Source organism: Erythrolamprus reginae, chromosome 5 (genome assembly GCF_031021105.1).
Source record: "Erythrolamprus reginae isolate rEryReg1 chromosome 5, rEryReg1.hap1, whole genome shotgun sequence".
NCBI lineage: Eukaryota > Metazoa > Chordata > Lepidosauria > Squamata > Dipsadidae > Erythrolamprus > Erythrolamprus reginae.
The window spans coordinates 3,673,376-3,699,191 of NC_091954.1; the positions used below are offsets into that span (position 1 = coordinate 3,673,376).

The 25,816-nt window shown below is 43.6% G+C and overlaps 1 protein-coding gene across 3 annotated transcripts in view; it reads right to left on the reverse strand.

The window, feature by feature from the left end:
- Nucleotides 1–947: 947 nt before the first annotated feature.
- Nucleotides 948–25,816, reverse strand: part of BMS1 (BMS1 ribosome biogenesis factor) — a 53,315-nt gene continuing 28,446 nt past the window's right edge. For all 3 annotated transcript variants that reach the window (XM_070751988.1, XM_070751989.1, XM_070751990.1), the window contains exons 14-23: nucleotides 24,222–24,298; nucleotides 22,194–22,376; nucleotides 20,103–20,291; nucleotides 17,712–17,892; nucleotides 17,129–17,187; nucleotides 16,777–16,899; nucleotides 13,131–13,278; nucleotides 11,584–11,759; nucleotides 9,714–9,875; nucleotides 948–2,098 (exon numbers count right to left, since the gene is read on the reverse strand). In XM_070751988.1, coding sequence (XP_070608089.1) covers nucleotides 1,871–2,098; nucleotides 9,714–9,875; nucleotides 11,584–11,759; nucleotides 13,131–13,278; nucleotides 16,777–16,899; nucleotides 17,129–17,187; nucleotides 17,712–17,892; nucleotides 20,103–20,291; nucleotides 22,194–22,376; nucleotides 24,222–24,298 — 1,526 coding nt within the window. In that variant the 3' untranslated portion in view covers nucleotides 948–1,870. The remainder of the gene's footprint in view (nucleotides 2,099–9,713; nucleotides 9,876–11,583; nucleotides 11,760–13,130; nucleotides 13,279–16,776; nucleotides 16,900–17,128; nucleotides 17,188–17,711; nucleotides 17,893–20,102; nucleotides 20,292–22,193; nucleotides 22,377–24,221; nucleotides 24,299–25,816) is intronic.

Sequence of the window (25,816 nt, forward strand, 5' to 3'; positions counted from 1 at the left end):
CTGGCTTTCAGAAGTTATGAGAGCTTCATCCCTGGAAACTTTCAAGAGTGCTTTTATCTTTCACTCGTTTATTTCCTCGGAGTGGGGCGGCATACAAATCTAAATAATAAATAAATAAATAAATTTCCATGGTTTGTGTTATGGTTCGCTCTGGCCCTGCTCCTGCCCCAAGGACTGTGGATGTGGGGGAGACATCCACATGCTGCAGGCCTGTTTTGTCCCCGGTGGAATCTGCTGATGAAGGCTCCTCTGACCCAGAAGACATGAGTGACAGGGAGGAGGAGAGTGGGGCAGACAGCTCAGAAGGAGATCAATTCTCTAGCTCCTCCTTGGATTTGGAACAAGAGTTAATGATACAGCCACGCATGCGGAGAGCGATGCATAGGCAGCAACAACTGAGAGATTATTATCAAAGAAAATGAGGCCACCTGTGGTTGGGTGGGGCTGTGGTCATTAGGGAGGCTGCTATAACTACCGGTAAAACCTGTGGGTTTGGCCATTGTGGAGGATTATCTGATCGTCATGTTTCGTGCCTGCCTTGCTGACTTTGACCTTGGTGTGTTGCTTTTCCCCTGCTTTGAAACTAAACTAGAGCAAAGGGTGTTTCACTTTGTGAAAGAAGAAGGACTGTGAATTGCCTCACAGCTGCAAGCTAAGTATCACAGAACTGATAAGGGGACTTGTACAAATTACCAGTTTGTTTGGAGACCAAAAGAGGGCTTGGTTTAAGTGAATTTTCATGATAAAGAACATTGTTTTGAATTTCAAACGTGTGTGTGTGAAATTTGTATCTGTGAAATGACCTTCTAATCTGTCAACCGGTTTAACTTTCAACGAGTTGAGTTTTCAAGCAACAATATTAGCATAGCTGAAGCATTTCATGTTCACCAGAAACAAGCAAAAACACCCTTTCAGATTGTCCGCAAAAAAAAACCCCATACACCAAGTTCACTTTCTCAAATAAAATATAAAATATATTTATGATTATTTCAGCATGGTACCAAATAAGCATCATCGAAGACCATTTAAACCAGATAGCTCTTTTCTGATACGATCAATTGCCTTTCCAAGTCCAGAAACCAAGCTGGAATATTGTTTAGATCTTTGTTCATTAATCCGGTTTGACCGTCACGTTACAGGAGAGCAGCCTCCAAGGAGCTCTCGGGTTAGGGTTAGGGTTTGATATGAAGGCAGTAACTGCTAAAATCGTGGTCTAGTGGAAGATATGGACTGTGTTTTGACAAGAGTAGAGGGAATTGGAAGAAGAGCCCTTGTTGCTACAAGATAGGGATAATCTGGGACAATCTATTTGAAATTTTGAGGTTTTTCACAGCGGCCATTGCCTAATGCTAAACGCGGTGGAAGGGTTGTACTGGCGGTATCGGAGCTTGGGATTGGAGCTCAGCGTTAGGAAATAGACCATAGACCCTTTCCTCTTAATCATCCAAGAATTAAGCGCCTCAGTCCTTACTGGCAGAAGTTAGACATTGGCAGATAGGTGGGAAACACTCTTGGGCTGTTGAAGGAATCTTTGAAGGCTCCGTTCCTCCTCCAGAGTAGACCCATCTTCCTCAGAGTAGACCCCCCCATTCCTCCTCCAGAGTAGACCCATCCTCCTCCAGAGTAGACCCCCCGTTCCTCCTCCAGAGTAGACCCATCCTCCTCCAGAGTAGACCCCCCGTTCCTCCTCCAGAGTAGACCCATCCTCCTCCAGAGTAGACCCCCCCGTTCCTCCTCCAGAGTAGACCCATCTCGGAGCAATGGCTGCAGCCCCACCACTTCCCCAGAGTGTCATCCTCCAAACCAGAACAGCTTGGGTATCCTGGAGGCACGTGTTTGGAAGGCCGCTTCTCATTTTGGCTTCTGCTTGTTACTCTTTTTCAGCAGAGCCCTTCAGGCTCGACTTCTGCCTCTTCTTCGCCTTCTGTCCGATGATACGGAAAAGTTTCTTCCTGGCTTCCTTCTGCCTCTTCAGCTTCGCTTCCTCCTCTTTCTCTCTCTCCTTCTGGTGCGCTTTGACCTGCTGGCGGTGCTGCACCTTGTTCTTGTGCGCCTTGTGGTTGTGTACGGTGGCCAGAGCGGAGAGGAGAGCTGCGACCTTAAAACACAAGAAGGTACATAAATTTAACTGAGCCCAAGGTGGAAAAAAACCACACAACCCAAAATGAATCCAAGACGCAACATGACCACGGGCTGGGGGTTTAAATTGTAGGAAACATAGAAACATAGAAGACTGACGGTAGAAAAAGACCTCATGGTCCATCTAGTCTGCCCTTATACTATTTCCTTTATTTTATCTTAGGATGGATCTATGTTTATCCCAGGCGTATTTCAACCTAGGAGATATTTCTTATCAATGATGCTTCATGCATGATAGAAACATGGAAGATTGACAGCAGAAAAAGACCTCATGGTCCATCTAGTCTACCCTTACACTATTTCCTGTATATTTTTTAAAATTATTTTTTAAATTAATTTTTAACAAATTTATATACACACACAACATAAAACAGTGCATAGTGAAATGTGCCCACCACCCCGACACACACACATACCCCACCACCAAATCGGGGGTGTTTCTTGTATAGTCCACTTGACCCAAGAGCAATATATCTATTTACATATTGTAGAGTGATTCCAATTTATTTCTCGTAGCTTGGTCTCGGATTCTGCTCATCATATATCGTCTTACCTTGTCCCACCATCCCATCAGCTGTCCCAACTCAGTTTCATTATCCGAATTTATCCTTTTATCCATAATTTCAAATGGAATATGGTCCACCATGTACCTATACCAATTTTGCATTGTCCATTTTGTCGCATCCTTCCAAACTATTACTGCCTGAGTGCTTTCTATTGCTGCTTTTTTTATTTCTCTAAATTCTCCCATCGCATTGCTTTTAACTAGTACTGCCATTTCCTTAGTGATTGTCCATTGTATATTTAGCATTCTGTTGATGTCCTCTTTCACTTTTTGCCAAAATTCCTGCACTATTTCCTGTATTTTTATCTTAGGATGGATCTATGTTTATCCCAGGCATGTTTCAACCTAGGAGATATTTCTTATCAATGATGCTTCATGCGTGATAGAAACATGGAAGATTGACAGCAGAAAAAGACCTCATGGTCCATCTAGTCTGCCCTTATACTACTGCCTGTATTTTATCTTAGGATGGATCTATGTTTATCCCAGGCATGTATACATTCAGTGACTGTGGATTGACCAACCACGTCTGCTGGAAGTTTGTTCCAAGCATCTACTACTCTTTCAGTCAAATAATATTTTCTCACGTTGCTTCTGATCTTCCCCCCCAACTAACTTCAGATTGTGTCCCCTTGTTCTTGTGTTCACTTTCCTATTGAAAACACTTCCCTCCTGGACTTTATTTAACCCTTTAATATATTTAAATGTTTCGATCATGTCCCCTCTTTCCCTTCTGTCCTCCAGTGTTTCCCAACATTGGCAACTTGAAGATATTTGGACTTCAACTCCCAGAATTCCCCAGCCAGCAAATGCTGGCTGGGGAATTCTGGGAATTGAAGTCCAGATATCTTCAAGCTGCCAAGGTTGGGAAACACTGCTCCAGACTCTACAGATGGAGTTCATGAAGTCTTTCCTGATACGTTTTATGCTTAAGACCTTCCACCATTTTTGTAGCCCGTCTTTGGACCCCTTCAATTTTATCAATCTCTTTTTGTAGGTCAGGTCTCCAGAACTGAAGACAGTATTATTCCAAATGGGGTCTCACCAGCGCTCTATACAGCGGGATCACAATCTCCCTCTTCCTGCTTGTTATACCTCTAGCTATGCAGCCAAGCATTCTACTCGCTTTCCCTACAGCCTGACTACACCGTTCACCCATTTTGAGACTGTCAGAAATCACTACCCCTAAATCCTTCCCTTCTGAAGTTTTTACTAACACAGAACTGCCAATGCAACACTCAGATTGAGGAATGATCAACTTCGCGTCCTTAGCGTCTAACCTAAGGAGGAAGCTTTCTACACCTCTTTTAAAGAGCCTTCTCTGTGCCGGCCCCGGCCCTCTGGAACCAACTCCCCTCGGAGATTAGAATTGCCCCCATCCTCCTTGCCTTTCGTAAGCTGCTTAAAACCCACCTCTGCCATCAGGCATGGGGGAATTGAGACCCTCTTTCCCCCTAGGCCTTTACAATTCTATGCATGGTATGTATGTATGTTTGGTTTTTTATATTAATGGGTTTTTAATTGTTTCTAACATCAGACTACTATTGTACACTGCTTTATTGTTGCTGTTAGCCATCCCGAGTCTGTGGAGAGGGGCGGCATACAAATCCAATGAATGAATAAATGAATGAATGAATGAATGAAGAAAGAAGGAAAGAAAGAAAGAAAGAAAGGAAGGAAGGAAGAAAGGAAGAAAGGAAGAAAGGAAGAAAGGAAGAAAGGAAGAAAGGAAGAAAGGAAGAAAGGAAGAAAGAAAGAAAGAAAGAAGGAAAGGAAGAAAGGAAGAAAGGAAGAAAGGAAGAAAGGAAGAAAGGAAGAAAGGAAGAAAGAAAGAAAGGAAGAAAGAAAGAAGGAAGGAAGGAAGGAAGGAAGAAGGAAAGAAAGAAAGGAAGAAAGGAAGAAAGAAAGAAGGAAAGAAAAGAAGGAGGGAAGAAAGGAAGAAAGAAAGAAAGAAAGAAAGAAAGAAAGAAAGAAAGAAAGAAAGAAAGAAAGAAAGGTCTCAGGGAAGCTGGCTTATTTCCTTTTATTGTACCACAATCAACAAGGTAATTGCTATTATTAACTCAGGCTGTTAAAATACTTTTTTCTTTCTCGATCCTTGGATCAGGAAACTATTAAAAGGTAACACGAACAATGCCCGTTGGCGGCTGCTAAATCTGTCTTTAACTGCCTACCATTCTGTCTGATAAAAAGTCATTTCAACCGACATTGGAAAGCTACTCAAAGTAATAAACCTTGTGGCTGTATTTACTACCTGTAAACACTGATAAAGAGTTCATCACCGCTGGCAGGATACCTGGGGCATATTGCACGGATTTTTTTAAAAAGCTTTTAGAGCTAGGGCAGAGTTTACAACCAGAGTAGAACACAACTGGGGAGTTGGTGTAGTTGCTATTTCAAGTGGGGAAGCTGCTTAAGAAGAAAACCTCCCCTGAAGTTTGAAGCATTGCGTAAATACAATAATCCTGGAAGTACGGCCACAATTCAGCCTAAATTTCATGTCGCTAAACGAGACCCTTGTTAAGTGAGTTGTGCGCTATTTTACAACTTTTTCTGACCACAGTGCTTACCGTATTTTTAAGACGATAAGACACACTAAATTGTCTCCCAAGAGGGGATAAAAATGTCCGTGTGTCTTATTCTTATTGCCAAATATTGTCGAAGCCCCACCAACCCACTGGCATTTTTTTTTACTCTACACGCTCCGTTTTTGGGCCTTTTTCCAACCTTTTTCAGGGTTTTTTTTGGGGGGAGGCCTTTATTTAGGGGAAAAGCATTTTGAAATTTCCCCGATATTTCCCCGACATTTCCCTGTAACTTGCGATCTAGTTAGGCGCGGTTGTAGATGACGTCATACCAAATGGCTAAGCTATAGAGAAATATCGGTAGCTCATTTTTGCTTGACTCTGCCAGGCAGCGCGATCTGTTTTGGTCTTTTTAAATAATTTTTTCCTGACTTCTAAACATTTTGGTTGTGACCTATAAAGCCCTTCATGGCACCGGACCAGAATATCTCTGGGACCGCCTTCTGCCGCACGAATCCCAGCGACCAGTTAGGTCCCACAGAGTTGACCTTCTCCGGGTCCCGTTGATTAAACAATGTCGTTTGGCGGGACCCAGGGGAAGAGCCTTCTCTGTGGCGGCCCCAACCCTTTGGAACCAACTCCCCCCAGATATCAGAGTTGCCCCCACCCTCCTAGCCTTTCGTAACCTCCTTAAAACCCACCTCTGTCATCAGGCATGGGGGAATTGAGACTTTCCCTCCCCCTAGGCTTATAAAATTTATGCATGGTATGTCAGTATGTATGATTGGTTTCTAAATTGGGGTTTTAAATTAACTTAAATATTAGATTTCTTCACATTGTATTATTATTGCTGTGAGCCGCCCCGAGCCTGCGGAGAGGGGCGGCATACAAATCTGATTAATAAATAAATAAATAAATAAATTTTAAAACAGGTTTTTCCCCCCTGATTTATTCAGTTTTTTTCACGAATTCCCTGATAATTCCCTGTTTTCCAGATTTTCTGGACCCCCTGATCATTGTATTACAGCATTTTTATTATTGTATTACCGTAACAATAAGTCAGTGAAACTGGAGACTCTTTATCTCATAAAGGAATTCGCAATTAGCTTTGATCTTCGCCTAGCTGCTGGACTGTTCTCTTTTAACTCCTCTCGCTGAGAAGCTGCCAAGATGAAATTGCTTTACAGCCCATCCTGGATGTGAATCAAAATGAAGCTGCGCAGGATCAAATCCCCCTCCAAAAGGAGCCCATAGCTGTTGTGAGTGGTTTTCCACCAATTCTGGTAATGATAGATTCCCAGGAGGATGAGCCAGGCCCATCTTGGTACCATAGAAACATAGAAACATAGAAGACTGACAGCAGAAAAAGACCTCCTGGTCCATCTAGTCTGCCCTTATACTATTTCCTGTATTTTATCTTAGGATGGATATATGTTTATCCCAGGCATGTTTAAATTCAGTTACTGTGGATTGACTAACCACGTCGGCTGGAAGTTTGTTCCAAGCATTTACTACTCTTTCAGTAAAATAATATTTTCTCATGTTGCTTTTGATCTTTCCCCCAACTAACTTCAGATTGTGTCCCCTTGTTCTTGTGTTCACTTTCCTATTAAAAACACTTCCCTCCTGGACCTTATTTAACCCTTTAACATATTTCAATGTTTCGATCATGTCCCCCCCTTTTCCTTCTGTCCTCCAGACTATACAGATTGAGTTCATGAAGTCTTTCCTGATACGTTTTATGCTTAAGACCTTCCACCATTCTTGTAGCCCGTCTTTGGACCCGTTCAATTTTGTCAATATCTTTTTGTAGGCGAGGTCTCCAGAACTGAACACAGTATTATTCCAAATGTGGTCTCACCAGCGCTCTATATAAGGGGATCACAATCTCCCTCTTCCTGCTTGTGATACCTCTAGCTATGCAGCCAACCATCCCACTTGCTTTTCCTACCGCCCGACCACACTGCTCACCCATTTTGAGACTGTCAGAAATCACTACCCCTAAATCCTTCTCTTCTGAACTTTTTGCTAACACAGAACTGCCAATGCAATACTCAGATTGAGGATTCCTTTTCCCCAAGTGCATTATTTTACATTTGGAAAGGGGCCAGGGGTTTTGCCAGCTGATGTAGAGAGCGAGAGTGATTGAGAAATAGACCTGGATGAACCTGATTGGTCAACAGAAGTGGCAGATATGCCATTGACAGTAGGGTCTGACTTAGAGGAGGAGGAAGACCATGAGCCTTTGTTAGATGCCCACTTGTGAAGACTAAGAAAAAGACAAGAATACTTGTATGGGAAAAGTCTGTAGTTTGTTAACTCTAGTTGACCACTCCCCACAGGTATTTAAGGGTGGCCGATGGGAAATTCGGGATGGGGTTTCAACGTTTGATAATGGAGTCGGTTGATGTTTGAGGTTTCAGCCAGGTTACGCTAGCCAACTGTTATTTCCCGGCTAAAATCCTTGGAGTAAAAGTGCCCTGTCTGTGGAGATGATGGGAAGCTATTAATTGTAAGTCAGTGAAACCGAAGAGTCTTTATCTCATAAAGGAATGCGCAAGTAGCTTTGATCCTCAGCAGCAGCCTAGCTGCTAGACCAGGGGGTCCCCAAACTTTTTACACAGGGGGCCAGTTCACTGTCCCTCAGGCTGTTGGAGGGCCGGACTATAAAAAAACCCCTATGAATAAATCCCTATGCACACTGCACATACCTTACCTTAAAGTAAAAAACAAAATGGGAGCGTACTATTTAGAGGGAGGGAAGAAGTCTGAAATTCATATATGTTTATGTTTTGTTTTTAATTTTCTTTTGTTAACACCTGATTGGCTATACAAGGTTTTCTTGGCTTATAGAAAAATGTCTAAAGAAAGAAGGAAGCACTTTGGCATAATGGCTAATAAGTTAGAAATATAATTGGTGTTGTACTTTTTGAAGGAACATTAAGGAGGGGATTTAATTTTAAAAAATGAATGTAACTGGATGACAAAATTAGAAAAAAAAACTTTGCAACTTTTTTGATGATTGATATTAGTTACGAACAAAATACCGCATTTTATTCACGGAAAATTAGATGTTATACTGTATTGTTTGAATGTATGTTAAGAGAAAAATAAAAAAAATTAAACCCCCCTCCAAACAGTCCTTCCTTCCTCTGTCCCTCCATTTCTCCTTCCTTCCTTCCTTCCTTCCTCCCTCCCTCCCTTCTTTCCCTCCTTCATTCCTCTCCACTTCTCTTTCCCTTTTCTTTCTTTCCTTGCTCTCTTTTCCCTGGGCTCCTGTCAATCACCGGCGGGCCGGATAAATGGCCTCAGAGGGCCGCATGCGGCCCACGGGCCGTAGTTTGGGGACCACTGCGCTCGACTGTTATCCTTTAACTCCTCTCACTGAGAAGGTGCCAAGATGAAATCGCACGCATGAACTTGGCTTGTATAAATGACGCTTGCTATATGAAAAGATTGATTTGAAATATCAGTGTGTGGATTCCTCCTTTGTTTTCAAGCTGCCTAGGCCCGGGATAGAACAATGGCAAACAGTTTTAATGGGAAAACATCTTTATAACCTTTATAACCTTTTCTTTATCAAGAAAACATCTTTATAACCTTTTCCCCAAGTGCATTATTTTGCAGTTTAATGTTTCCAAATGTAAAATGATGCACTGGGGGAAAAGGAATCCTCAATCTGAGTATTGTATTGGCAGTTCTGTGTTAGCAAAAACTTCAGAAGAGAAGGATTTAGGGGCGGTGATTTCTGACAGTCTCCAAATGGGTGAACAGTGCGGTCAGGCGGTAGGGAAAGCAAGTAGGATGCTTGGCTGCATAGCTAGAGGTATAACAAGCAGGAAGAGGGAGATTGTGATCCCCTTATATAGAGTGCTGGTGAGACCACATTTGGAATAATACTGTGTTCAGTTCTGGAGACCTCACCTACAAAAAGATATTGACAAAATTGAACGGGTCCAAAGACGGGCTACAAGAATGGTGGAAGGTCTTAAGCATCAAACGTATCAGGCAAGACTTCATGAACTCCATCTGTAGAGTCTGGAGGACAGAAGGAAAAGGGGGGACACGATCGAAACATTTAAATATGTCAAAGGGTTAAATAAGGTCCAGGAGGGAAGTGTTTTTAATAGGAAACTGAACCCAAGAACAAGGGGACACAATCTGAAGTTAGTTGGGGGAAAGATCAGAAGCAACATGAGAAAATATTATTTTACTGAAAGAGTAGTAGATCCTTGGAACAAACTTCCAGCAGACGTGGTAGATAAATCCACAATAACTGAATTTAAACATGCCTGGGATAAACATATATCCATCCTAAGATAAAATACAGGAAATAGTATAAGGGCAGACTAGATGGACCAGGAGGTCTTTTTCTGCCGTCAGTCTTCTATGTTTCTATAACACCCACCGAGATGCTTACAACTATTCTGGGTGAAACTGACGGAGAGGAGGAGAGCTGCTCCGAAGGCCCAAAAAGATCTCACCTTCCTTTCATGAGGTTCCCTGATGACCGCTGGTCTCCACTGATCCTTGGTGACTTTCTGTTTCTTTTCCTGGAACTTGGGCTTATTCTTAAACGGCAAGGATTTCTGGAGGTTTTTGGGAATATGCAGCTTGTTGAAATGTTTCTTCACCCGGATTATCGGCTAAGGAGAAAAAGGGGGTGGGGGGGAGAAAGGAAAGGGTCAATCCTGTTTTTCTGGACCGCGCAAAGCATTTTATTTGGAATTGTTTCGGGCACAATATTTGGCGGACGGTCGTACTTTGAGCCAGCTGCAAATGCTTTCTGGAACGATGCAAATGGAATATTTCATATTTGAAATAATAATAATAATAATAATAATAATAATAATAATAATGAAACAGATGAAACAATTGATCTCATACTCAGCTGCTGCAAAAAGATCGCACAGACTGACTACAAGCATAGACAGAGTCGGCCTTCTCCGGGTCCCGTCAACTAAACAATGTCGGTTGGCGGGCCCCAGGGGAAGAGCCTTCTCTGTGGCAGCCCCGACTCTCTAGAACCAACTCCCCCCAGAGATTAGAACTGCCCCTACCCTCCTTGCCTTTCGTAAGCTCCTTAAAACCCACCTTTGTTGTCAGGCATGGGGGAACTGAAACATCTCCCCCGGGCATGTACAATTTGTGCATGGTATGTTTGTTTAGTAAATGGGGTTTTTTAAATCAAACCGGGTTTTTAAAAAATATCTTAAAATTATATTTGGATTTGTTATAAATTGTTTTTATTCTGTTGTGAGCCGCCCCGAGTCTGCGGAGAGGGGCGGCATACAAATCTAAATAATAAAATAAAATAAATAAATAAATAGACATGATGCTGTGGCACAGATGATCCACTGGAACTTGTGCCAGAACTACCATCTACCAGTGGCAAAGAACTGGTGGGATCATAAGCTTGAAAAAGTGGTGGAAAATGAGCAAGCAAAGCTACTGTGGGACTCCTGACTTCCGACTGACCGAATTCTGAAGCATAACACACCAGACATTGTGATCGTGGAGAAAAAGAAAGTATGGATCATCGACATCGCAATCCCAGGAGACAGCAGAATTGAGGAGAAGCAGCTAGAGAAATTAGTGAAATAGGAAGATCTAAAAATCGAGCTGCAACGACTCTGGCATAAGCCTGTGAAAGTGGTCCCAGTGGTACTTGGCACGCTGGGCGCAGTGCCAAAGGATCTCAGCAGACATTTGAAAACCATCGGAATTGACCAAATCTCCATCTGTCAATTGCAAAAGGCCGCTTTGCTGGGATCGGCAAACATAATTCGCCCCTACATCACATAGTCCTAGATGCTTGGGAAGCGCCCGACTGGGGATGAAATACGAAATCCAGCATAGTGATCTCGTTTGCTGTGTTGTACTGACATAATAATAATAATAATAATAATAATAATAATAATAATAATAATAATAATAATAATAATAATAATAATATTAAAAATATTATTATTATTATTATTATTATTATTATTATTATTATTATTAATTAGATTTGTCGGGGCGGCTCACAACAATAATAAAACAATGTTAAAATGAAACAAATCTAATATTAAAAACAAATAGTGGCACAATTCCACCCACACATGCAAACACACAAAACCCAGTTTAATGCATTCCCATTTTTGTAGTCCACTACTTCTGGTGAACTCACTTCATTTTGCATTGAAAAAATTGACTGCCAATCCCAGTATTAATCCACTGCCCGTCAATCTGCAGCCGACAAGCAGTCTCTAAAATAATTTCTGCGGGCCCCAGTCAATTCAAACCCTTCCACCAAAATTTAAACAAAAAAACCAGAACCGCCATGCAAACCCATCACCCAGACGGCCCTACCTTATAGAGGGAATCCTTGTTTTGCTTCAGCCTGACACCCTTCTCGTGTCTCAACTGGCCCGTAGTTTTCATTCCTATCCAAGAGGATTTCTCCCCCGGTGGCTTCAATAAAGAAGTGACCGGGTTATAGAAGGCAGGGGTGGACACAGGGTACCACGTTCGCATGAATACGATGTCTGAAAAAAGAGAAAACGGGTGTATATATGTATGAAGGTCTTGGCATATTCGATCCTTCCCTTTTTTCTCTCTCTTTCCCCCTTCTTTCCTTCCTTCTCTTGCTTTCTCTCTCTCTCCCTCCCTCCCTTCCCTTCTCTCTCTCTCTTTCTTTCCTTTCTTTCTTTCTCTCTCCTTCCCTTTCTTCTCTCTCTCCCTTCTTTCCTTCCTTCTCTTTTTTCCCCTCCCTCCCTCCCTTCCCTTCTCTTTCTTTCTTTCCTTCTTTCTCTTTCTCTCTCCTACCCTTTCTTCTATCTCTCTATCCTTTCCTTCCTCTCTCCCTCCCTCCCTTCCTTCTCTTCTCTCTCTCCGTTCCTTCCTTCTCTTCTGTTCTTTCTCTCTCCTTCCCTTTCTTCTCTCTCTCCCTTCTTTCCTTCCTTCTCTTTCTTTTCCTCCCTCCCTCCCTTCCCTTCTTTCTCTCTCTCTTTCTTTCCTTCTTTCTCTTTCTCTCCTACCCTTTCTTCTCTCTCTCTCTCCTTTCCTTCCTCTTTCTCTCCCTCCCTCCCTCCCTTCCTTCTCTTTTCTTCTTTCTCTCGCCTTCCCTTTCTTCTCTCTCTCTCTCTTCTTTCCTTCCTCTTTCTCTTTCTCCCTCCCTGCCTTCCCTTCTTTCTCTCTCTCCCTTTCTTTCTTTCCTTCTTTCTCTTTCTCTCTCCTACCCTTTCTTCTCTCTTTCTCTCTTCTTTCCTTCCTTTCTCTTTTGCCCTCCCTGCCTTCCCTTCTTTCCTTCTTTCTCTCTCCTTCCCTTTCTTCTCTCTCTCTCTCTTCTTTCCTTCCTCTTTCTCTTTCTCCCTCCCTGCCTTCCCTTCTTTCTCTCTCCCTTTCTTTCTTTCCTTCTTTCTCTCTCTCTCCTTCCATTTCTTCTCTCTCTCTCTCTTCTTTCCTTCCTCTTCCTCTTTCTCCCTCCCTGCCTTCCCTTCTTTCTCTCTCTCCCTTTCTTTCCTTCTTTCTCTTTCTCTCTCTCTCCTACCCTTTCTTCTCTCTTTCTCTCTTCTTTCCTTCCTTTCTCTTTCTCCCTCCCTTCCTTCTCTTCTTTCCTTCTTTCTCTCTCCTTCCCTTTCTTCTCTCTCTCTCTCCCCCTTCCTTCTTTCCTCCCTCTATTCCCTCCCTCCTTCTCTCTCCAGCCAAAAACTAATTCAGCTCCCCATTTGGAGATCTGGAACCTCAGCTGTGCAGTTCTTGTTTTCTCAGACTGGTGAAGGAGGCCTCGTCACAGCCGCTGACTCTCCATCTTCCCAATTCCTCCATCGCAGATGCCTCCCAACCCCAGAACTCATCTTTCTCCCTGACGCCCATAAGTCAGTTTCAGATATGCAAAAGTGGAAAAGCCACCTTACCGCTCATCAGCAACTTGTCTTCAAAGGTTGCTCGGAAGGCCCCCTCGGGGGTCCTGAGGGCTTTCTTAATCTGTCCTCGGATGCCGCTCACGGTACGGAGGGCTGCTCCCTCGAACCTCGCTACTTCCAGCACGGAGTTAAACATCCCCTGCATGATATGGAAGAACATTTCTACTTATGGTGCATCAGGATTAACAATAGATAGCTGTTAGTACAGGGTACATGGTTGTTAGGGATTGCCATTGTAAACTGCATATTGTACACTTGTACAAAACTTGTACTTAAAGGGTTAATGTGCACTTAAAGAGTTAACTTGTACTTGAAGAGTTAATATTCAAGGCTGTTTCATCACTTCCTCATTGAAGCTATAAAAGCTCATTATTTTGCTCAGTCACTTCCTTTTTACTTTTGCCTGAGAGAAGGGGGAGTTATGTTTACGCTTCGTGCTTGTATAAGCTTCGTGCTTATTATCTATATTGTATTTTAGCTTCGTGCTTATTATCTGTTGTGGTTAGCTCTGGCTCAGCTCCTGCCCCAAGGACTGTGGATGTGGGGGAGACATCCACATGCTGCAGGCCTGTTTTGCCCCCGGTGGAATCTGATGATGAAGGCTCCTCTGACCAAGAAGACAGGAGTGACAGGGGGGAGGAGAGTGGGGCAGACAGCTCAGAAGGAGATCAATTCTCTAGCTCCTCCTTTACTGACTTTGAACTTTTGTGTGCTGATGGATGGATGGATGGATGGATGGATGGATAGATAGATAGATAGATAGATAGATAGATAGATAGATAGATAGATAGATAGATGATTGATAGATATAGACAGACATAAAGACAGACAGACAGACAGACAGACACCTAAAGAACAATTTTCTGAAATAGAGGATCATTGTTTACAAAAAAGGAAATAGGGTCACTATATAGGAAACTCAACAAGAGAGGAATAAAACTAATAGCAACAGCATAAGCACTTAGGACTCGTATAGACAGCCCTCTCTAAGCGGTTTACAGAGTGCGTCTATTGCCCACCACAATCTGGGTCCTCATTTCACCCACCTCGAAAAGATGGAAGGCTGAGCCAAGCTTGAGCCTGATGAGATTCGATCTGCGAAACGGCAGTCAGCAGACGTAGCCTGCAGTACTGCTCTCTAACCACTGCGCCCCCGTGGCGCAACGTCATAGAACGAATGTATCAAACACACTTTCCTCTGTTATTTAGCAACAGCATCTAGATTTATATACTGGTTCATAGTGCTTTTTACAGCCCTCCCTAAGCAAGTTGGCCTTCTCCGGGTCCCGTCAACTAAACAATGTCGTTTGGCGGGACCCAGGGGAAGAGCCTTCTCTGTGGCGGCCCCCGACCCTCTGGAACCAACTCCCCCCAGAGATTAGAATAGCCCCCCACCCTCCTTGCCTTTCGTAAGCTTCTTAAAACCCACCTCTGCCATCAGGCCTGGGAGAACTGAGATATTCTTTCCCCCTAGGCATTACAATTTACGCATGGTATGTCTGTATGTATGTTTGGTTTTATAACAAGGTTTTTTTCAGTTGTTTAGTATTGGATTGTTACATGCTGGGGGGTTTTTTGTCACTGTTGTTAGCCGCCCCGAGTCTGCGGAGAGGGGCGGCATACAAATCCAATAAATAAATAAATAAATAAATTTACAGAATCAGCCTATTGCCCCCAACAATCCGGGTCCTCGTTTGACCCACCTGGGAAGGATGGAAGGCTGAGTCAACCTTGAGCCGGTGGTGAGATTTGAACTCCTGAACTACAGCTAGCAGTTAGCCGAAGGAGCCTGCAGTGCTGCACTCTAACTACCGTGTAACGCCGGCTCTTCTACCGTGTTTCCCCGAAAGTAAGACAGTGTCTTACTTTCTTTTTACCCCCAAAAGCCCCACTACGTCTTACTTTCGGGGTATGTCTTACATTGGAAAAAAATTGAAAGGGTCGCGTTCCCGAAGGCATCTCCCCAGAGTCCAGAAGGGCAGCCGCGGGACAGGAGCCTCGTGAGCCCTTTTCCAAGTTCAACCTCAGGGCTCCAAGCTGCGTGCACGCGTGGAGCCACAGACGCGTGTCGGGGAAGCGTGTGTCTGGAGGGGAGGAGCCGCTCTGCGCAGTTGGGCAGCCCCACCTGCCTGCCGGAAAGGAGGCGGGCGAAGGAGGGCGCAGCTCCGGCCGCTCGCCTCGGAGCTGGTCGGCCTCGCTGGCCGCTTGCAGCCGAGCCTCGGCAGGACTCGGTTGCTGGGACGAGCGCCTTCGCTGCAAGCCGCCGCCCGCTCGGCTCGCTTCGGACCAGCGCCGTCCTTCGCTTTGCCAAGCCGGGGAAGAGGCGGTGGCGCCACGGCGAGGCGAAGGCGAGGGGCGCGCGGGGAGCTTGGAAGCGACATCATCGGGCTCCCCCCCCCGGCAATACCCCCGTGTTTCCCCGAAAGTAAGACATATGTCTTACTTTCGGGGTACGGCTTATATTAGCCGACCCCCCTGAAACCCCCGATACGTCTTACAATCGGGGGTGTCTTACTATTGGGGAAACAGGGTATTTATTAAGTGTACTTGTTTATTTTTTAAATCAACAGAGGTATCTTTGAGAGAGCTCTTTCTGCCACAAATGAAGAAAGGAATCTCTCTAATAAATCACAAAAATTTACTTTGGTCTTTTTAAAATCCTTTGCATTAAACACCCCACCAAGATTAATTTTAACTTCGAACTCATACCCAGAGTCTCCTCAGGTGGGTAGCCGTGATAAATTAGCTCTACTAGATAAATGGTCAAAGCAATGGAAACTGCAGTTTAATGTTTCCAAATGTAAAATAATGCACTTGGGGAAAAGGAATCCTCAATCTGAGTATTGCATTGGCAGTTCTGTGTTAGCAAAAAGTTCAGAAGAGAAGGATTTAGGGGTAGTGATTTCTGACAGTCTCAAAATGGGTGAACAGTGTGGTCGGGCGGTAGGAAAAGCAAGTAGGATGCTTGGCTGCATAGCTAGAGGTATAACAAGCAGGAAGAGGGAGATTATGATTCCGCTATATAGAGCGCTGGTGAGACCACATTTGGAATACTGTGTTCAGTTCTGGAGACCTCACCTACAAAAAGATATTGACAAAATTGAACGGGTCCAAAGACGGGCTACAAGAATGGTGGAAGGTCTTAAGCATAAAACGTATCAGGAAAGACTTCATGAACTCAATCTGTAGAGTCTGGAGGACAGAAGGGAAAGGGAGGACATGATCGAAACATTTAAATATATTAAAGGGTTAAATAAGGTCCAGGAGGGAAGTGTTTTTAATAGGAAAGTGAACCCAAGAACAAGGGGCCACAATCTGAAGTTAGTTGGGGGAAAGATCAAAAGCAACATGAGAAAATATTATTTGACTGAAAGAGTAGTAGATCCTTGGAACAAACTTCCAGCAGACGTGGTTGGTAAATCCACAGTAACTGAATTTAAACATGCCTGGGATAAACATATATCCATCCTAAGATAAAATACAGAAAATAGTATAAGGGCAGACTAGATGGACCATGAGGTCTTTTTCTGCCGTCAGACTTCTATGTTTCTATGTTTCTAAATTTAAATATATAAAGCTGAATAAGACGTGACTTGGAAAGACCAAATAGGCAAAAATGTTCTGCTCAAACTCGTACCTTAACGAAAGCCGTATTCTTGAAAATTTTGAAAGGAAAACCAATCAGCTTTAATTTCTTCACAATCCTTATGGATTTATCCAAGTCCAGCACAACGCCGGTGGCAGCTATCCGAAAATCAGCCTGAAATAAAATAACAAAAGTCCATTTATGATGTATGAAGTTGTTTTTATGAAAAGTAAGGGTTTTTTTAAAAATTTAGTTCTATTTTCCCTGCATCTGGATACCTCCGGGACCGCCTGCTGCCGCACGAATCCCAGGGACCGATTAGGTCCCACAGAGTTTTCCTCCCAAAACTAATGTTTGTCTTACACTCTGTTGCAGCTTATACTCCAAAAAGTATGGTACTTACTGTTGAACCACTCACAGATTGGACTGCCAAACATCCGGTCCCTTGTGGAGTGATGGGTCCTAAAAAAGAAAGTTGAATGGAATCATCGACCAATTATTTAACAGTCTGTCTTTAGCGGTTTGTTTATAATGTTCATGCCTTCCCTTTGTTGTGGTTAGCTCTGGCCCAGCTCCTGCCCCAAGGACTGTGGATGTGGGGGAGACATCCACATGCTGCAGGCCTGTTTTGCCCCCGGTGGAATCTGATGATGAAGGCTCCTCTGACCAAGAAGACATGAGTGACAGGGAGGAGGAGAGTGGGGCAGACAGCTCAGAAGGAGATCAATTATCTAGCTCCTCCTTGGATTCAGAACAAGAGTTAATGATACAGCCACACATGCGGAGAGCGATGCATAGGCAGCAACAACTGAGAGATTATTATCAGCACCCGAGGGAAAAAAGTTTCGCCATCACTGGTACAGGATCTCCTGCTTGAGTAGAGGGTTGGCTAGAAGACCTCTGAGGTCCCCTTCCAGCTCTGTTCCGATTGGAAGTCCTACGCAGCGTCCCCTCCCACATTTGAAAGTTGTGACGTCAGCGCTTACCCCAGAACGTCACTCCGCAGTGCATGTGTTGTGGCGTATACTTTAGCAGCCTGTGACGACCGTTGTGGTCTTCTATGTAATACATGGGGATGGTCTGGAACCGCCTCCAGCCGAGAGACAGAATCAGGGGGTCGCGGGTCTTAAGGATCTTCTTGTACCAGCGATGCTTCTTCAACCGCATCTTTTAAAAAAAGGAATAATTTCATTCCGGAAGCCATTTCAACAACCCTACTTCCCCCAGGCTTATTATATTTCATGTTTGATGTGTATGTGCTGTATGGTTTTTAATTTTAACGGAGTGGCTGTGGGTCTTGCCTCCCAAGGACAATTCTATCTGTCCATCCATCACCCTGGGGGGGGGAATCATTGACCCCCCTCAGAGAGGGTCCCCAACTTGGGCGTCCTCCTTGATCCACAGCTCACATTAGAGAACCATCTTTCAGCTGTGGCGAGGGGGGGCGTTCGCCCAGGTTCGCCTGGTGCACCAGTTGCAGCCCTATTTGGACCGGGAGTCATTGCTCACAGTCACTCATGCCCTCATCACCTCGAGGCTCGACTACTGTAACGCTCTCTACATGGGGCTACCTTTGAAGAGTGTTCGGAAACTTCAGATCGTGCAGAATGCAGCTGCGAGAGCAGTCATGGGCTTCCCTAAATATGCCCATGTTACACCAACACTCTGCAGTCTGTATTGGTTGCCGATCAGTTCCCGGTCACAATTCAAAGTGTTGGTTATGACCTATAAAGCCCTTCACGGCACCGGACCAGAATATCTCCGGGACCGCCTTCTGCCGCATGAATCCCAGCGACCGGTTAGGTCCCACAGAGTCGGCCTTCTTTGGGTCCCGTCGACTAAACAATGTCGTCTGGCGGGACCCAGGGAAAGAGCCTTCTTTGTGGTGGCTCCGACCCTCTGGAACCAGCTCCCCCCTGAGATTAGGATTGCCCCCACCCTCCTTGCCTTTTGGAAAATCCTTAAAACCCACCTCTGCCGTCAGGCATGGGGGAACTGAAACATCTCCCCCTTGCCCATGTTGTTCTGGTGTTTGATTGATTGTGTGCTTGTTTTTATATATTCTAGGGTTGTTTTTATGAATTTTTTAGCTTAAAATTGAAATTGGATTGGTGGGTATTGGATTTGTCACTATGTACTGTTTTGCCATTGTTGTGAGGTGCCCCGAGAGGGGCGGCATACAAATCCAATAAATCTAATCTAATCTAATCTAATTGTTGAGGTTTTTATATATTTTATTATTAGATTTGTTCCATTGTTATACTGTTTTTATTACTGTTGTGAGCTGCCCCGAGTCTTCGGAGAGGGGCGGCATACAAATCTAATAAATTGAATTTATTTATTTATTATTTATTTATTAATCAAATTTGTATGCCGCCCCTCTCCGCAGACTCGGGGCGGCTAACAGCAGCAACAAAACAATATAAACAAATCTAATATTTAAGTTAATTTTAAAAAGAAACCCCATTTTAAGAGACCAATCATACATACAGACATACCATGCATAATTTTTTTTGTAAGCTTAGGGGAAGGGATTGAATTGAATTCTTCCGACAGATAACATAGATGCAGCAGTGTTTCGAAATGGCGCCTGTAAGGGATGTACGTTACAAGCAGCGTGTCGTCATTGAATTTCTCACTGCGGAGAAAGAAACTCTTGGGAACATTCACAAACGTTTGTGTACAGTTTATGGAGAATCTACAATCGACAGAAGTACGGTTAGTCGCAGGGCACAGAGGGGGAGGCCATTAGAGGTGATTCGTACAGGGCACAAATGGCTTCGTGACCAGAACAAGGAGTGGTACCGACAGGGTATACACACCCTTGTGTCTCCTCCTTGCCTATTGTAAGAATTTTAAGACGCACCTGTGCCAAGAGGTTTGGGGACACTAATCATCAGCCCCACCTGTGAATGAATGTATGTTCATACTCCTCAAAACCCACCTTTGCCGTCAGGCATGGGGAAACTAAACATCTTCCCCTGGGCACGTTGAATTTATATATGGTATGCTTGTGTGTGTGTGTATGTTAGTATAGGGGTTTTTCTTAAATTTATAATATTTTAATTAATTGGATTAATGTATTGGATTGTCTTTTCACTTGTTGTGAGCCGCCCCGAGTTTTCGGAGAGGGGCGGCATACAAATCCAAATAATAATAATAATAATAATAATAATAATAATGTTGAATGGGAAGTAGGTTGGTGGATTGAATATGACTGTTTTTAGATTAAACTGGGGTTTTTGACTGCTTGTTTTTAGTTTTAATGGATTTCAGAATTGGTTTTTTTTTTTGTGCATGTTATAAGCCACTGAGTCCTCGGAGAAGGGCGGGATAAAAATCCAATCAATCAATCAATCAATCAATCAATCACATACCTGAACATAGCCCACGTTTCCTTCTGTGTTTCCCAGGCCGCCCAGGACAATTGGATAATGGGGATCAAAATGCAGGACCAGTTCACACGGGACGTTCTCCAGTTCTATCCGAACATACATGCCCGGTCGAAACCCCTCGTACTGAATTCGGGTTTCATCGTCTTGGTCTTCAAACTCAAGTCTGTTAAGCTGCATTGCAAAAGGAAGGAAGAACACAACGTCTTTTGTCACAACGAGATGCGTCAAGACAATATTGTGAGCCGCCCCGAGTCCTCGGACAAAGGGAGCATACAAATCTAATTAATAATAATAATAATAATAATGATAATGATAATGATAATAACAACAATAATAACGATAATAACGATAATGATAATAATGATGATGATGATGATAATAATAATAATAATAATCCCAGAAAAGTGGTCGAAAATGAGCAAGCAAAACTACTGTGGGACTTCCGACTTCAGACTGACCGAATTCTGAAGCATAACACACCAGACATTGTGATTGTGGAGAAAAAGAAAGTGTGGATCATTGACATCGCAATCCCAGGAGACAACAGAATTGAGGAGAAGCAGCTAGAGAAATTAGTGAAATACGAAGATCTAAAAATGGAGCTGCAACGACTCTGGCATAAGCCCGTGAAAGTGGTCCCAGTGGTCCTTGGCACGCTGGGCGCAGGGCCAAAGGATCTCAGTGGACATTTGAAAACCATAGGAATTGACAAAACCTCCATCTGTCAATTGCAAAAGGCCGCTTGACTGGGATCGGCAAACATAATTCGCCGCTACATTATGCAGTCCTAGGTGCTTGGGAAGCGCCCGACTGGTGATGAAATACGAAATCCAGCATAGTGATCTCGTTTGTTGAGTTGTATTGAAATAATAATAATAACAACAACAACAACAACAATAATAATAGTAGTAGTAGTAATTCCACAGCAGAGCCAATTCTGCTGAGCTACGAAAGGAGAAGCTGCGCTTCCACCATAGGCTAAAGTTCTGGTTTGGGGTTCGCCTTGTTAAAAGTTGTGTCCATTTTTACTGTACTGTTTGTCTACCTTGTGAACCAACGCTTCGTGACAATCCAGACGTTAATGACGTACAATTTACACGTTATGCCAATCACATTTTCTTTATCTGATGGCACCGGAAGAATGGACGTGTTAATAGTCCCACCACGTCCTTGCACGTTTCACTGAGGAATTGTGGGGAAGGGAGAGTTTGTCCCTTCCAGGTCAAGAAAGAGAGTCCACAAGAATTATTGGAACTCCACTCATATGTATTAGAATAATTTCCTTTCCTCTTCTCACCCCCCCCCCTCCTTTCCTTCTTTCCTTTCCCTCCCACCCTGTTTTTCCTTCTTTCCTTTCCTTTCCTTTCTTTTTTCCTCCTCTCCTTTTTTCTTTTCCTTTCTTTTTTCCTGTCCTTTCCTTTCTTTCCCCTTCCCCCCACCCTCTTAGCCTTCTTTCCTTTCCTTTCCTTTTTCCTTTCCTTCTTTTCCTTTCCTTTCTTTACCCTTCCCCCTCACTCTCTTTTCCTCCTTTCCTCCTTTCCTTTCCTTTTTTTCCTTTTATCCTTTCCTTTTCTTTCTATTTTTCCTTTCCTTCATTCCTTTCCTCCTTTCCTTTCCTTTTTTCTTTCTTTTTTCCTCCTCTCCTTTTTTCTTTTCCTTTCTTTTTTCCTGTCCTTTCCTTTCTTTCCCATTCCCCCCACCCTCTTATCCTTCTTCCCTTTCCTTTCCTTTTTCCTTTCCTTCTTTTCCTTTCCCCTTCCCCCTCACTCTCTTTTCCTCCTTTCCTCCTTTCCTTTCCTTTTTTTCCTTTTATCCTTTCCTTTTCTTTCCATTTTTCCTTTCCTTCATTCCTTTCCTCCTTTCCTTTCCTTTTTCCTTTCTTTTTTCCTCCTCTCCTTTTTTCTTTTCCTTTCTTTTTTCCTGTCCTTTCCTTTCTTTCCCCTTCCCCCACCTTCCTTTCCTTTCCTTCTTTCCTTTCCCCTGACGCCCCACCCTCTGCAAATAGCAATGAGTGAACTCTGCAAGACCGGAAGGAGAAACATGGCGGGGCCTCAGCCGAGCCGATGGGTCTACCTGAGCCTGCTTCTGAAATTCCTCTTTCAGGTCGTCAAAATAGGTGGCGTTCCCGTCATACTCCGCATCAAACATCTCTTTCAGTTTACGTTTCTTCGCAATTCGCTTCTTCTGTTCCTCCTCTTCCTCCACAGCTGTTTCGGGGGTCTTCCCCTCCATGTCCTCTTCCTCTTCGCTCGCTGCCTAATGGAGAAAATAATAACAACAACCACCACCATTGTCATCAGAGCACTTGGTACCTTCTTACATCTTAGGAAGATACTTGGTTGATACCTAGGAGGCTTCAGTACCAATATGATGTATTCAACAAAGTTTTACTTTTGGGAGTTCAAATCTCCCGAGAGTATTTCCTTGTTTCGGGTTCGCTAATCGGACATTTGACCCCTAGTCCAGTGATTTTCAACCTTTTTTGAGCCGCGGCACATTTTTTACATTTACAAAACCCTGGGGCACATGGAGCGGGGGGGGGGGGGGCTGAAAAAAGTTTGGACAAAAAAATTCTCTCTCCCTCTTCCTCCCCTTCGCTCTATTTCTTTCTCCCTCCCTCTTTCTCTCCCTTCCTTCCTCTTTCTTTCTCTCTCCATCCCTCTTTCTTTCTCTTCCTTCTTTCCTCTCTTTTTTGCTCTCTTTCTCTCCCTCCCTACGTCCCTCTATGTCTTTCTCTCTCTCTCCTTCCCTCCCTCTTTCTCTCTCTTTCTCTCTCTTTCTCTCTCTTGCTTTATTTCTCTTGTTCTCTCTCTTGCTTTCTTTCTCTCTTGTTCTCTTTCTCTCTCACTCTTTCTCTCTTGCTTCCTTTCTCTCTCTCTGTCTTGCTTTCTCTCTCTCTTGCTTTCTTTCTCTCTGAGCTTCGCGGCACACCTGACCATGTCTGGCGGCACACTAGTGTGCCATGGCACACTGGTTGAAAAACACTGCCCTAGTCAACTTTTAGATCTTCCCCCTGACCCCTCAATGCGTTAAGTATGATAGTTGAATGATTGGCCGATAGGTTTTTCATTTAATTGTTTTTAAATGTAGCATTAATTGGATTATATTATGGTTCTGTTTTTACATATGTTGTGAGCCGCCCCGAGTCCTCGGAGAGAGGACTGTATGTGGGTTTGTATATGTATTGAGAATATTGATTGCTGTATTTGTGAATGGCTAGGACTGTTACTGACTACTATACTTGCCTAATGTAAATAATATTTATACAGTTAACGTATGCACGAATCACAGCGACCAGTTAGGTCCCACAGAGTTGGCCTTCTCCAGGTCCTGTCGACTAAACAATGCCGTCTGGCGGGACCCAGGGGAAGAGCCTTTTCTGTGGCGGCCCCGACCCTCTGGAACCACTCCCCCCAGAGATCAGAGCTGCCCCCACCCTCCTTTCGTAAGCTCCTTAAAACCCACCTCTGTCGTCAGGCATGGGGGAATTGAGATATTCCCTTCCCCCTAGGCTTATAAAATTTATGCTTGGTATATATGTATGTATGATTGGTTTTTCTTAAATTAGGGTTTTTAAAATTTAACTTAAACTTAAATATTAGATTTGTTTATATTGTCTTATTATTGTTGTTAGCCGCCCCGAGTCTATGGAGAGGGGAAGCATACAAATCTAATTAATAGATAGATAGATAGATAGATAGATAGATAGATAGATAGATAGATAGATAGATAGATAGATAGATAGATAGGCAGGCAGGCAGGCAGGCAGGCAGGCAGGCAGGCAGGCAGGCAGGCAGGCAGGCAGGCAGGCAGGCAGGCAGGCAGGCAGGCAGGCAAGCAAGCAAATAAATAAACAAATAAGTGAATGAATGAATGAATGAATGAATGAATGAATGAATGAATGAATGTGGTCTGGTTATTTGAAGTACTGTACTGCTCACATCTCTGGAATATTAGCTGGATATCTGCTAATATCTGTGTAACTTAGGGGTATAGCACAGTTTATTCTTTAACACCTAACAATCTCAGAGTCAGACTCCAACAGGGGCAAGACAGCATCTATCACTTAAATCAGACATAGATAATCGGACCATCCCAAACCTTGTCTCCAGGATCAGCTGATTTGCCTTTATACGTGGTCCCTGTCTCGAGGTCTTCGAAATCGCCGTATATTTCTTCTGGAAAGAAATAAAATAAAAAGCAAACATCAGAACCATGGTTCATCTTTCCAGGGTCCATGCAGGTAGTCCTCAATGTACGAACCCCAGATTTCTGCTGCTAAGTGAGACGTTTATTTAAAAGGTATTGATCAAATTGAACGGGTCCAAAGACGGGCTACAAGAATGGTGGAAGGTCTTAAGCATAAAACGTATCAGGAAAGACTTCCTGAACTCAATCTGTAGAGTCTGGAGGACAGAAGGAAAAGGGGGGACATGATCGAAACATTTAAATATGTTAAAGGGTTAAATAAGGTTCAGGAGGGAAGTGTTTTCAATAGGAAAGTGAACACAAGAACAAGGGGACACAATCTGAGGTTAGCAGGGGTAAAGATCAAAATATTATTTTACTGAAAGAGTAGGAGATGCTTGGAACAAACTTCCAGCAGACGTGGTTGGTAAATCCACAGTAACTGAATTTAAACATGCCTGAGATAATCCTGCTGGACAATACTACTGGGTCTCTTGTGTGGATGTTGGATGGTTCAGGTGGGAAATTGTGGCGGGTTGTTCTTTCGGATTGTTATGTACGTTGAGATCAGTCTTTGGTGACATACAAATTTCGTTGGATGGATTATACTGTGTCGTGACAATACAGTATTTATTTGTTTGTAATTGAGCCTGGTCATTATGGTCGTTAAGTCTTTGTGGTTCTAAAGAAGGTCGCCACGTGAGTGGACCTGATCTTGTAATAATAATAGTAATAATTTATTGGATTTGTATGCCGACCCTCACCGTAGACTAGGGGCAGCTAACAACAGTGATAAAAACAGCATGTGACAATCCAATAATAAAACAACTAAAAACCCTTATTATAAAACCAAACATACACACAGACATACCATTTATTTATTTATTATTTATTTATTCAATTTTTATGCCGCCCTTCTCCTTAGACTCAGGGCGGCTTACAACATGTTAGCAATAGCACTTTTTAACAGAGCCAACCTATTGCCCCCACAATCTGGGTCCTCATGCATAACTTGTAATGGCCTAGGGGGAAGGAATATCTCAACTCCCCCATGCCTGGCGGTATAAATGAGTCTTGAGTAGTTTACGAAAGACAGGGAGGGTGGGGGCAATTCTAATCTCCGGGGGGGAGTTGGTTCCAGAGGTCCGGGGCCGTCACAGAGAAGGCTCTTCCCCTGGGGTCCGCCAAACGACATTGTTTAGTCGACGGGACCCGGAGAAGGCCAACTCTGTGGGACCTTATCAGTCGCTGGGATTCATGCGGTAGCAGGCAGTTCCAGAGGTAGTCTGGTCCAAAGCCATGTAGGGCTTTAAAGGTAACCTTTTAAATGCTGGTTTCCAGCAAGCCATCACAAATCGCAGTCACGTTAACTATGAGATATTGGGCCGGTATCAAAGCTGGATTGTAAGGAGATGTTGAGGGAGATGGGGGTCCATCATTACTTCAAACCATTGTTAAGAAACCGGTCGTAAGTCAAGGACTACCTTATATGAAGACGCCATACTTTT